This window comes from Orbicella faveolata, unplaced genomic scaffold (genome assembly GCF_042242905.1).
Source record: "Orbicella faveolata isolate gen_17 unplaced genomic scaffold, um_ofav_v1 contig_3, whole genome shotgun sequence".
Taxonomy (NCBI): Eukaryota; Metazoa; Cnidaria; class Anthozoa; order Scleractinia; family Merulinidae; genus Orbicella; species Orbicella faveolata.
In genome coordinates this window covers 6,079,881-6,091,339 of record NW_028301558.1, presented here as the reverse complement: position 1 = coordinate 6,091,339, position 11,459 = coordinate 6,079,881, and the positions used below count along the sequence as shown (strand labels likewise).

Sequence of the window (11,459 nt, the reverse complement as noted above, 5' to 3'; positions counted from 1 at the left end):
ATAAATTACCCCCAAACAAATAAAGCCAAGAATATAGAAAACCAAAACTTTATTTACCAACATAAATAAAAACTTGTGGAATAAATTATGCAATAAAAAATTAAAAATATAAACATTGTGGAATAAATTATGGAACAGTATTTGTATGTCTGCACTTCGGATATCATTTTAAATTAAAAATTATAAATGTTATTTTTAACTCTTTCTGCTCCATTATATTTATGCTGTATTTTTATTGCAGTGTCTAATGCAGGAATGCAGGAAAATTGGCAGAAATTTCAGAACGAGACAAAATTATGCAGTCTGACTGCACGAATTCGTGCAACCCTTGTCAACGACCAATGAACTTTTATCACTTCACATTCTTCGGGCGGGCCCTCATAAACAATATCTCCATAAAAAAATATACCTATGATTTTTTTTCTAGAAATAACTTTAACTAAAACAACTTAAATACATTTTGAAATTAAAATTTCAGCGGCATTGTTTGTTTGAAAAAAACTATGTACACTTATTTTAAAAAATTCCATGCTGATAGTGACGAGATTCAATTGTGTGTCACATCATAATTCATTGATTAATTGCACAGTATTCATAGCAGTCAATCTGTTTCTTCTTCTTCAAGTGATTTCTCCTCTTTCAGCCACCGATGCCATTTTTGACTGATATAATGTTTGAACTGTCGCATCACTACATTGCCAACAGAGTTAACCACTTCGGGCATCACCTGAGAAAAATAGACAACAGAAGGTACAATCAGCCTTTACCGAAGAATGATTCCTGAAAATCAAAATTAATTTCAGTTTGGGAGAAAGATTCTCGTCAACATCCCTATGGGGGTAGCCTGAGGAGCAGGTTCTTGAGTAAATAGGGGACGAGTTGGAATCCTCGCGCGTGTTCTCGCTTTCCCAGCTCTCTATCTCTCTCTCTCTCTCTCTCTCTCTCTCTCTCTCTCTCTCTCTCTCTCTCTCTCTCTCTCTCTCTCCCCCTATTTCTACTGAAGAAGGGGCCACTTTTTATTACTCTTGGGCACTGAAGGTTTTGCTTTGGGGCATCCAACGCGCGGAGTATTAGGCGTTTCTCCTCTTAGAACAGGAGCGTTAGGCCGGTTGATTGTTGCCGGCTCCTTCTGAGCCCAAAGGGATGAATAGAGCCTCTTTCTCTGGAGCCTAAACAGTGGAACCCTAAACCGGTCTTTCGGACACTGAATATGGAGTCGAAAATGGAATATATTGCATTGTAAATTCCGTCTAACTTACAATCGCTGCGAGAAATGAGTTACTTAGCGGAACATAACACAAAAGGCATAACTGGAGAGTTTATTTATTTATTTATTTATTTATTTATCATCCTACCTCAACACGGAGCTCCTCTGTTCCGAGTTTGATAACACCATTGTAGAGAGGCTTATCTACAGCGGCGTGAGCGCCCCTACTCTCGATATTACGTAGATATTCCAGCTGTAACTCAGCTATTAGACTTTCTGATACAGTTACAACGTCACTACCAGAGTCCACAATAAAATGAATCAGTTCTGATGAGCGAGCGTCTGAAAAACAGAAACCAACATCAACCAGTGAAGATTAACAAAAGAACACTTTCGTACCGTATTTTTATCATTTTATCTTCGCCGCCGGTACTCGAGCGAATCTCACTTAATCAACAGCTTCCGATTCTTACCAGCCAATCAAAGCGTAACCTGAGAAATAGAGTACTTTGAAAGTTGTTACGTCGTCATAGCGCCAATGAATAGATTGAGTTCACATAGGCTGAGTGTTCTCTGAAATGCTGTATTTTATAATTTGCTCATAAATTGTAACAAATTACCGATCACAGTAAAAAATGGTCAAGTATGTGCTCGGACCAAAGTAACCCACCTCCCAAGTTTTAACTCCCGGTTCATCAGGTAAAGAATATTCCCACTAATGAAGGGACAATAGTCTCGCAAAATTTGCGCTTTTCAACATTATCTGCGTCGAAATAACACTCACTTTCTTGTCAAATGAAGCAAATAGAAGTATCACTTCCGCCCCCTTCTTCCACTAATATTGTTTTTAAGTACCTTAATCAGTCTGGCAGTTCACCAGTAGACAGAAAGTGTCTTGACCAGTGCCCCTCCACAATAACACCTGACCAGCTGGCAGGTGATTACGGTATACTGACCAGTTACATTTGACAGAATGGCACCATTTATGTGATCAGGTTGTCAGAATCTAAGTGCCTTACTAAATTACAATACTTGCTCAACAACATTCAGACTGTTTGACCTTCTGCCCGTCTGTCAATTGGCAATTTAGCTGACTAATGAACTGAATGATTCAAACTATTCATTGTTAGACTGCCTGACTGCCTGACAGTGGCTAACTATAAACTGATCGTCTGCATGGTGATCTGACTAACTGACTGGCTGACTGGCTGAGTGAGTGACTAACTGACTGACTGTAAGACTGACAGACTCTCCGACTGGCTGATTGACTGAGTGACTGAGTGACTGACTGACTGACCGAATAAGTGAATGAATGAATGAATGAATGAATGAATGAATGAATGAATGGATGGATGGATGGATGCATGGATGCATGGATGCATGGATGAATGGCTGGCTGACTGACTGACTGACTGGCTGGCTGACTGGCTGGCTGACTGGCTGACTGGCTGACTGGCTGACTGACTGACTGCACTGAATGACTGACTGACTGACTGCAGTGAATGACTGACTGACTGACTGACTGACTGCACTGAATGACTGACTGACTGACTGATTGACTGGCTGGTTGGTTGGCTGGCTCAGTGGCTGTGTAAAGGTTTCTTTTTAACCCTGGCCAAAGGGTATATAGTCACAACAGTACACTTATACATACCATCTCCAATGTCAGATTTAAGATACCCAGGTACGCACAGGAAGGGGTATTCGTTATTTTCAATTTCTGGGGGTTGCCCCCAGTATCCAAGAACCACCTGTCTGGTGTCCGGTTCTTGTGCCAAGTGCCATTTGAGGAACGTTGCTGAAGTGTTATGAGAGAAACAAAGACGTTTCACATGCACATTTCGCCGATAAAAGTAAAATATAAAACTTTAAGGTAAAAAGCTGTTAAAATTATGAGGCTAAACGTTTTCGATCTGTTTGATCATCATCAGAGTGATCATCAGAGTGATGATCTCTGATGATGATCAAACAGATCGAAAACGTGTAGCCTCATAATTTTAACAGCTTTTTACCTTAAAGTTTTATACAAAGACGTTTCAATATCTAGTTCTGCAACGTATATTTAGAATATTTAGATGAACTAAGCCACTTAAGCATTTTACTCTAGTTGGCCTATCATTACCAGAAAGAATATCTAATACAGAGACTTTTCTTACATATTAAGAAATAACTTATGATGTATACAGACAACAGAACACTTGTGACTACAGTTAACATGCGAGGAACCGTATGAACAAGGTCCAAAATGAAAAGAGTTTTTTTATGACACGTGATTAAGAACAAAGGAATACAATCTTAAAACGTAAAGAAGATTCGAATAAGAAAGCACAAATTAGAAAAAAAAATCCTTAGATTTGTAAAAAAAAGACAATTGTTAAAACAGACCCAGGAATTTACTCTAAAATTATCAAAACTGAGAAAATAAATTTTCATATAGTTGAGCTATAGAAGAGACTAAAAGAATTCCACATGACGACATGTGCAACATGGACTGTAGAATTTAAAATTCAGTTCGTCTTTTTCAGGACAGAAATTCGTCATTTACCAGGCTAATCAGACGACAAATGTCTTCGATGACTTGTTAGCAAAGAAGATACACAGAAAGAAGAACTCAAATTGATTGTGACGTTATCATCTTGATTCTTGAGTTCGAGTAAGCACGGTACAACCGCTGAGAAGGTTTATAAGCTTTCATGAAAAAATTCATGAAAGCGTTCCTTACTCATTTTTTCAGACAGCAATTAACCCAGAAATTGGTTGACGAAACTCTATCTAGAAGGAGACAAGTATTATAAGGGAGAACAAACCCTAAAAGTGATCAAATGAGCTGGCTAAACACTTGTAGGAAAATCACGCGAGATGAGAAAACCCGTAACTTCCAAGTAAAGTGGCGAAATAATGCGCGAACGTCCATTTTCGTTCTCCCACAACTTAGCAATTTTCTAAAGACACAAAACAGCCAAATCCTTATCGAAGTTATCAGTTTCCATGATGTTATTAATCTACGAGGAAAAATAAGGGTAAATACAGTAAAAACATGCACACGAAATTGAAAACGGTTGTGATTTTCAGTCAGTATTCCACACATGTTGTGCTTCGAACACAAAAATAAATGTTAACTTTGACGGTATTGTTTTTGTTTCGTCAGAGAAATAATTTCCCTATAATTGACATATACATTCGTCGCTTTAGTTGCAAATCAGAACTCTTTCTTAGCCCAAGAACGCACGACGTTTAAAAGAACAACGTTGAACTAGCAGTGCAAGCCGAGATTGAATGCCGGATAGCTAGTGAAACGGGGTCTACAGGAAATCGCAAATTTATCAGGGGCCTTGACGATGTAAATAAAAATTAGTTCCAAACTGTTTGTGTTATTTCTTTTTTTCCTGTAAAGGTATCGTCTACAAAGATATAGTTTAATGTGGCCGAGGGACAAGAAATTTTCTGCTGTAGAGGCTGTGTTCATTAAAATCGTTAAAGCGTGACTGTAATAGAGAGAAACCAAGGACCACTTGTCTTTTTGCATTGAAATGGTTTACTCTCGCACTAATGTTTAACATAAATAAAACCTTTATGGTTCGAAATGAAGCCGCAACTTGCTAGAAAAGATTCGAGCTTTATTTAGGGTAGTCCCCGTTTGAATTTAGCGAACGGGAATTTTGTCTTCGATCAAGCGTTACTGGGGTAATATCCCTCAAGTTTTAAGTAAAACAAACATTTTCCTTGGCAATACTGTTGCAAAACTGATACGTTAGTTCCATTACTGGAGTTTACGGAGGCATTTACTGCTCGAATATTATTCTTGAACGTAACTTCTCGAACTTCAGTGGCTGAACTCAATAAAACTTGCAGTGGAAACATCGAAGTTCAAAATACAATACCGTAAATTTCCTGAAGACATTTTTATTTTCAGGAGTTTGCTAGTAAGAGCTAAATTAAACCCAAATTAAAAATATTTTCAATATGTTGAGTTAGTACTGAGTTAAATTAAATCGCAATTACCTGACCACTTTACTCTTTTTCTGTGCCCAGGAATCATTATTTCTAAAGAATCCAGAAGCTCATCAGTGAATTCTCTGCTTTTTAGATCTCTGATTGTGTTAATTCCTTCGGTTCTGAATCTTTCCAAATAACAGCCTTCCGATTCGAGGCCAAGATGCTTTAACCATTCTCCGATGTCTAACACAGCAGCTGGACGGAGGAAAGAAAAATCAACATTATGAATTGAATTATTTATCATGACAGTTTGACATTAAAGACGGAAATTACATTGAAATTGGTAAAATTGTGCCTTAACCTTTGGGTAGATCAAGTTGTATCGTTGACGGAGATCATCCGTTCATATTATCGAGCAATCGCCGTATAAAAAGTGGACTTGCAATGTTCCGTAAATATTTATCAATACAGACATGCAGCAAAGTCGGCAAATTTCTTAAAGAAAAAAATATACTTACCAGCTTCTAAGATTTTAGACCTGTCACTCGGTTCCCTGATATTTAAAAGGTCCAAGTCCTCCTCTTCTAGGAGACACAAGTCAAAAACTGTGTCATATCCTTGACTTTCAAACCTTGTGTGGTAGGTTTGAAGGCCGATTTTGGCCAGAAAAATTTCCACAGAACTTTCAGAGGCCATCGCATTCGACGCAAGACACAATTAAATTGAAATTCACTTTGATTCCTAGCGCGTTATGACTGGAAAATTATTCAGCTGTTGATTGGTGTGTTTTCATAACTAATTGTTTATGATTGGCTGTTCGGAATCGAATATTCCTGCGAGGGAAAATATTTGTCACGAAGGTCCAGAGGACGCTGTTCTCGCCTGAACTTGCCCTGAGCTAAACTCGGAAATCTTTTGTTCTTGAGTGGTGACGTCATAGCAACAAACTGAATTTTAAGATGGCGGCTGTATTACGTCTATTACGGTTTCGGTTTCTGTTCAAACTTGCCTGATCGTGCGTTTACATCAGGTTATTTCCCCGTTATCCGTGGTGGAATTCTACAAGTGACGTTGGTGAGTTCTTTGCTGAATTTTTTTATGCGTCAACCTTTCTTATGGATGATTTCCAAGCTCATTTGCCCCTTTCCCTTGTCTGTTTGCGAGTTGCACCAAGTTGTTTTTCACTGCGTTAATATTATGGTGATCGATCCGGAATAAACGGGCTTCAATTATTGTAACATACCTGCCTGTGCCTTGCCAATGTTGCAAAACGTCGACTAAGCTCATAAACTACTCAAAAAACACCCTGACAAGCTACATCGTTAACACTGGCAGGCAAGCCTTTGGTATGTTTCTTCCCGTACTCCGTACAAAATGTATACTACTAGTGGGTTTTAGTAGTCTTAATACTATTTCCGATTTGTCGGAAATAATTAATCTATTCTTGCAGGCTTAAGAAGCTTAGTTTGGGCGCAAAGTTGAAATTCATTTTCGAGCAAAATGCTATAATTTTCACAGATATGAAAAGTCACAGAAGGCAAAATCATAAAATTATTTTCATGATAATTGAAATATTAAATATTGATGTAAACAAGCATTCTTGACTAGTTGATAGCTAGAGAGGTACTCTTAATACCGACAACCAACAAATAACATCATTTATTTAAATTCACTTTTAAATAACTCCTGGATCCCAAAATGGTCATAATATAAAAGGGCAAATTATGTCTGTGACTGTAAGAAAGTACTTGTAAGTCTTGTGAATGCTTTGATGCTTGTAAGTCTGTCACATTTTCATTTTAGTACTCTGGCCGGTATTACTCTAATAATTGACAAATTGATTTAAACCACACTTTGTTGCATAAAGTTAAGGCTGGCATGGGGGAGGGGACAAGTCCCTATAACTAGTCTGTGCAAACAGTCACAGGGACAAGTCCCTTCATGTCTGCGCTTTCACCATAAGATAAGATAATCTTTATTATTACCCCCATGACCCCCTGGGAGTAATAGCCTGGGAATTATTCTTCACTTCGCCTCTCAGTCACTTGCAGCCAAGCATGGCAGTTGATGGCATAGATAAAAAGCATGTCTTTTAGCTTTCAGTCCATGAGAAACGTAACTGCAGCAATGAGTTGTTGTAAATAGCAGTAATTGATACTTACTGTTTTCTTCCTGATAATTATAGCCCAATTTTTAAGAGATGTGAGATTTCGCTCTTGCAAATTTAATTTAACATGACAAAAGCATTCTATATAATAGAGAAAATCTTGTGACTGAATTTACTTTTCTCTCAATATTATCGTTCACAAAATTATGGTCTCCCCAAATTCAATTCAATTCAATTCAACTACTCTATTTGAATCAGAGGTTGTTATGAAGCATGAAGCCATTCCAAACTCAAACTCAAATGCAACATTTATCTAAATTGTACCTTAATTTCAATTCATTTGATGGCTGTGACATTAACTGTACAGTGCCAAAAATGATCTGCAACTGAACAAACTATTTTTTCTCTTGTCTGACTTGAGTATTCTTCTTAGTTGGAAGACAGCAAAATTAATGTTCTCCATTTCATTTACAAAATGCTAGAAAATCACAGAAATCAGATGAATCATATAAATTATTTTACTTGCATCATCATGATATCAACAGCATAATTGCTCCTCTGCGTATTTATGAATTTATAGAAGTACAGCTTTTAGTGCATGCTTTCCTACAGGGTGTGTCAATGCTAATACTGCATATTTATTCAATTAAGTACCCAACTTTGAAGAAGCACCAGCTCGAATAAGCGCCCACCTTGTAGGTAGGAAAAGTTAAATAAGCACCCAGCCTCAAATATGTGCCACCCCCTCCCCCCTCCAAAAAAAGTGTCCTCGGGCGACTGACCCATTTGCCGATGTCACGCTGTCAGACATCAAAGAAGCAGCACTAGAGAGTTTGCTAATTGACCTTAGTGATAAATGAGACTGAAATTGACTAAGTACTTCTAAGAGACCTTGGATATTCGAAAAAGTGGTCCTAACAAGTGCTGGTCGCTTACAAGGATGAGATCTCTTAAGCGACCACATGGTAATACAATAGATGGTGGTCCCTTACGAGAGTTTCAGAAGCTCATTAATAATTCATAAAGAAAATACAAAAGAAATCGATGTTTAATAAGCATCTTGATATCTGATATAGTCACGGCTAAACTTTACATTCAATTTTTACAATACTGCACTGTACAAGATCTTTATCAACAAACCATTAGCACAATGTGCAGTTTCATTAAAGTGTTGATTTATATGTAAAAGACTCTGAGTAGTTGCTTACAAGAGCTTAAAAACAAAGGAAAAGTCCAGCTGGGTAATCTCAAAAGTGGTTGTGGTTGCTTACGAGAGCTTTTCGTTACAAAGTTACAGTTCAAACAGGCTTTCACAAAGGTAGCTGTAACTAGAGCTGGTTGCTTATGAGAGTGGTCACAAGGAGAGCTTTGACTGTATATTGCTGTTAGCACAATAATGTGTAAAAAATTGAAAAACTGTGAAAAATTCTGAGGTTCATCTATCTTAGTTACTAGATGTGTGGGCTCCTTTTGATCTGATTTTTAAATGTAGGTAAAGAATACCAATTTTCTTAGACTGAATTTTCAAGCTCATGTTTTTTCTTTTCTTTTGCAGGTCCTCATTGAAGACAGGACTGACTGTCAATCATTTGCTTTCTCTTGAAAGTGTAGATTTTATTACTTGCACCAGAAGAACCTTTTCTAAGAAGATTGCTGTCTGTCTGTGATACTCATGATTTGGACAAGTTCCAATGTAAAGGAGGTTAAAAACAATAAGTAAACAGTTAATGTTAACTGTGCTTGTGTATGTGGTATTTCAGGTAACTTCTTTGAAAAGAAAGAAGTATTTAACTTTTCCCAAACTTTGCACAATTAGCAATCAAGTCTAGGCTATTCAAAAATTAATAAAAAAGGGGGGTCACCATTGTCATTTCCCTAGCCATCATTTATGGCAAATTTAATTAGTTTAGGAGCAAAATACTTGAATTCTAAGATTAGAATTAAAAGAAAGTACCTAGTACTTTTTTTTATGGAAAACACAGTATATATATTGTAGATGAAGATTACCAAGTTAGTTTGAAATTGCTAAAAAATATAATCTAACTATATTGAGGAAAAGGTTGTTGTTATTCATTGTGGTGGATGAAATAATAAAGTGTATTATCGTTTGTCTCACGATGTAGTCACTTGAGATGTAGATCGCGACGTTTCGACTGCTTACTGCTAGTCTTCTTCAGGCGATAAGGTCGACTGATTGCACGGTATCATTTATATCACAAAGGTCGGCTGTGATTGGTGCATTTTGATCCTCCTATTGTTCCATTGTTCCGACGAGTAGCTGTTCCCTCAGTGGTCCACTGTTGTACCGTTCTCCTGTTGTTGTGTTTTTTGATCATGGGCATCCATGCCTCAGGAATTTCAATTCCACTATCCCTGTTGATGTTATTAGGGTGAGGTCTTATGTGAATAGCTTCCTTGACCCTACATGTGTACCAGTGAGGATCTCGATCAATAAACTTGACCTCACTCCAGATAGGATAGTGGCCGGTCTCGTGCGTGTGTTCAGAAATGGCGGAGGTCTGGGTACAGGTGCTGCCTGTTTTGTTTCTAACTATATGATCACCATCTATGCATACCCTGTGATAGGCTTGAAAGCAGATTTTGTCAGATATTGTAATGATCTTGTAATTACTGATACTATGTGAGCAGAGTCACTTCGACCTTTGCTAGATAGCAGCCTTCCTCTTTCCCCTGCTTATCTAGGAAAGATCAAAGAGACCTCGCTCAAAGGTTAAATCACTGATAAAGTAATAAATTTTTATTCAAATTTGCAGATATTCTAGCCAAATGAGGCCTGAATGAATTAACGGCAAATGAAGTTGGTCATGCTGCCTGTTTTGTTTTATTTACGTTTTCCATTCTACTAGAAATATTGTTTTATTGCATCATTGTTATAACAGTGAACTTTTTGGCATCTTACCAAGGTGCCCATATTTTGCAATATTATGTAGAGTGGGTGTACTAAGGGCAAAACAAAGAAATAAATTCTTACTGTCCAGTTGTCATAATTCTTGGTAAATGAGTCTTGAGTGAGGACTTCAGCTTGGGGAACGTTTTCAAGTCAACCAGACTGGTGGAGCATAACTGGCTCATCATGGTCTGGGCTTACCATTAGTTAATGTGAGTTGGGGTATTGTCCCCCCTCCACCCTCCTCTAATGGGATGCTTGTCTACTGTAGGGGTCATCTCACATTTTTCCAGGTTTCTATAACAGGTTGCCGTTACCCATTTATACTTATAATAAGGCAAGTTACTCTGTACCCTCCCCCTCCCGGAGTGGGAATTCAAATTTCATTGCAGGAAACTACTGTAAACAGAGCTCAGTTGGCCCAACTGAGTTCTATTTGCTGGCGATTTCTATTTCTGATAAACTGTTACTTCTAAATGAAAAATTCTTCTATGTTTTGTATTTCATGCCCTCCTCTTTCCCTTGAAAAATAACCCAGGTATAAAGGTAATATATGCATGCAATTCCAGGTACACTTTTCCAGGGACATTTAATGCTCTAACAAAGAGACAGAAACTACTATTATTATTTAACTCTACTCAGTAGGGGACAAACAACGAAAGAAAGGAGTACAGATATCCCTCGGAATTTTTTCTCGCGGCCATGATTGGATAAAATATGTAAACTTCACGTAGCACACGCCTACAGGACACGCGTGCGTAGCATGTGATGTTCACGCAATCTTCACGTGAAAATCACCACAAATTGTACTCGGCCAATCATGAATTAAATTTATTTTTCGGACAATTTTTTCAGCTTTGTCTTTATTACTATTTATTATAGAGGATCCTCCAAGAGTAATCTGTGACCGCTCGCAGTCCCAAACACAGTTTAAATTCTACATTTTGGAAAATAAGAGATATAAATAGATCTCCCATTATAATTGAATAGTATGACTTACGACTGCCGATCTTACTTGTAATTTGCCATTTGACTTTCCTAAGATACAGCGAGACTTGTGGCTTTAATGTTTTAAACAGGGATAACGCAAGCTAAACTGGTCCAAAATTTGAAATTTTCTTCGAAAATTCATGCCATCAACAATTTACGGGCGAAGGCTCTTTGTGGCTAGCTTACCCCATGGCAACTGTCAGCCTTTTGCTGAATGAGATCACATAAAATAAACCTCGAAATTATACACAGGAGTTTCTCCGACGAAACTAAAAAAATTGTGAAGAAATTTCAGTTACATGTATTTGGAT

At 37.6% G+C, this 11,459-nt stretch overlaps 1 protein-coding gene and 1 long non-coding RNA gene across 2 annotated transcripts; one reads left to right on the top strand and one right to left on the bottom strand.

The window, feature by feature from the left end:
- Window positions 1-32: 32 nt before the first annotated feature.
- LOC110068185 (uncharacterized) lies at window positions 33-5,903 on the bottom strand. The gene is made up of 5 exons (XM_020775565.2): window positions 5,662-5,903; window positions 5,210-5,398; window positions 2,862-3,005; window positions 1,356-1,549; window positions 33-727 (listed from the first exon to the last, which is right to left on the bottom strand). Exons 1-5 carry the CDS (start codon window positions 5,837-5,839, stop codon window positions 602-604), a joined length of 831 nt encoding a protein of 276 aa, XP_020631224.1. The 5' UTR covers window positions 5,840-5,903; the 3' UTR covers window positions 33-601.
- Window positions 5,904-5,982: 79 nt separating this feature from the next.
- LOC149106188 (uncharacterized) lies at window positions 5,983-9,365 on the top strand. Its single transcript, XR_016209952.1, has 2 exons — window positions 5,983-6,217; window positions 8,806-9,365. It is a non-coding gene; the product is annotated as an uncharacterized LOC149106188 (long non-coding RNA).
- The last annotated feature ends 2,094 nt before the right edge of the window (window positions 9,366-11,459 follow it).

Coding starts and splice junctions, on each gene's coding strand:
- LOC110068185 (XM_020775565.2), bottom strand. CDS start 5,839: ATGGCCTCTGAAAGTTCTGTGGAAATTTTTCTGGCCAAAATCGGCCTT. Junction 5,399..5,661: donor GTCTAAAATCTTAGAAGCTG/GTAAGTATATTT, acceptor TCCTCCGTCCAG/CTGCTGTGTTAGACATCGGA. Junction 1,550..2,861: donor TAAATCTGACATTGGAGATG/GTATGTATAAGT, acceptor TCTGTTTTTCAG/ACGCTCGCTCATCAGAACTG.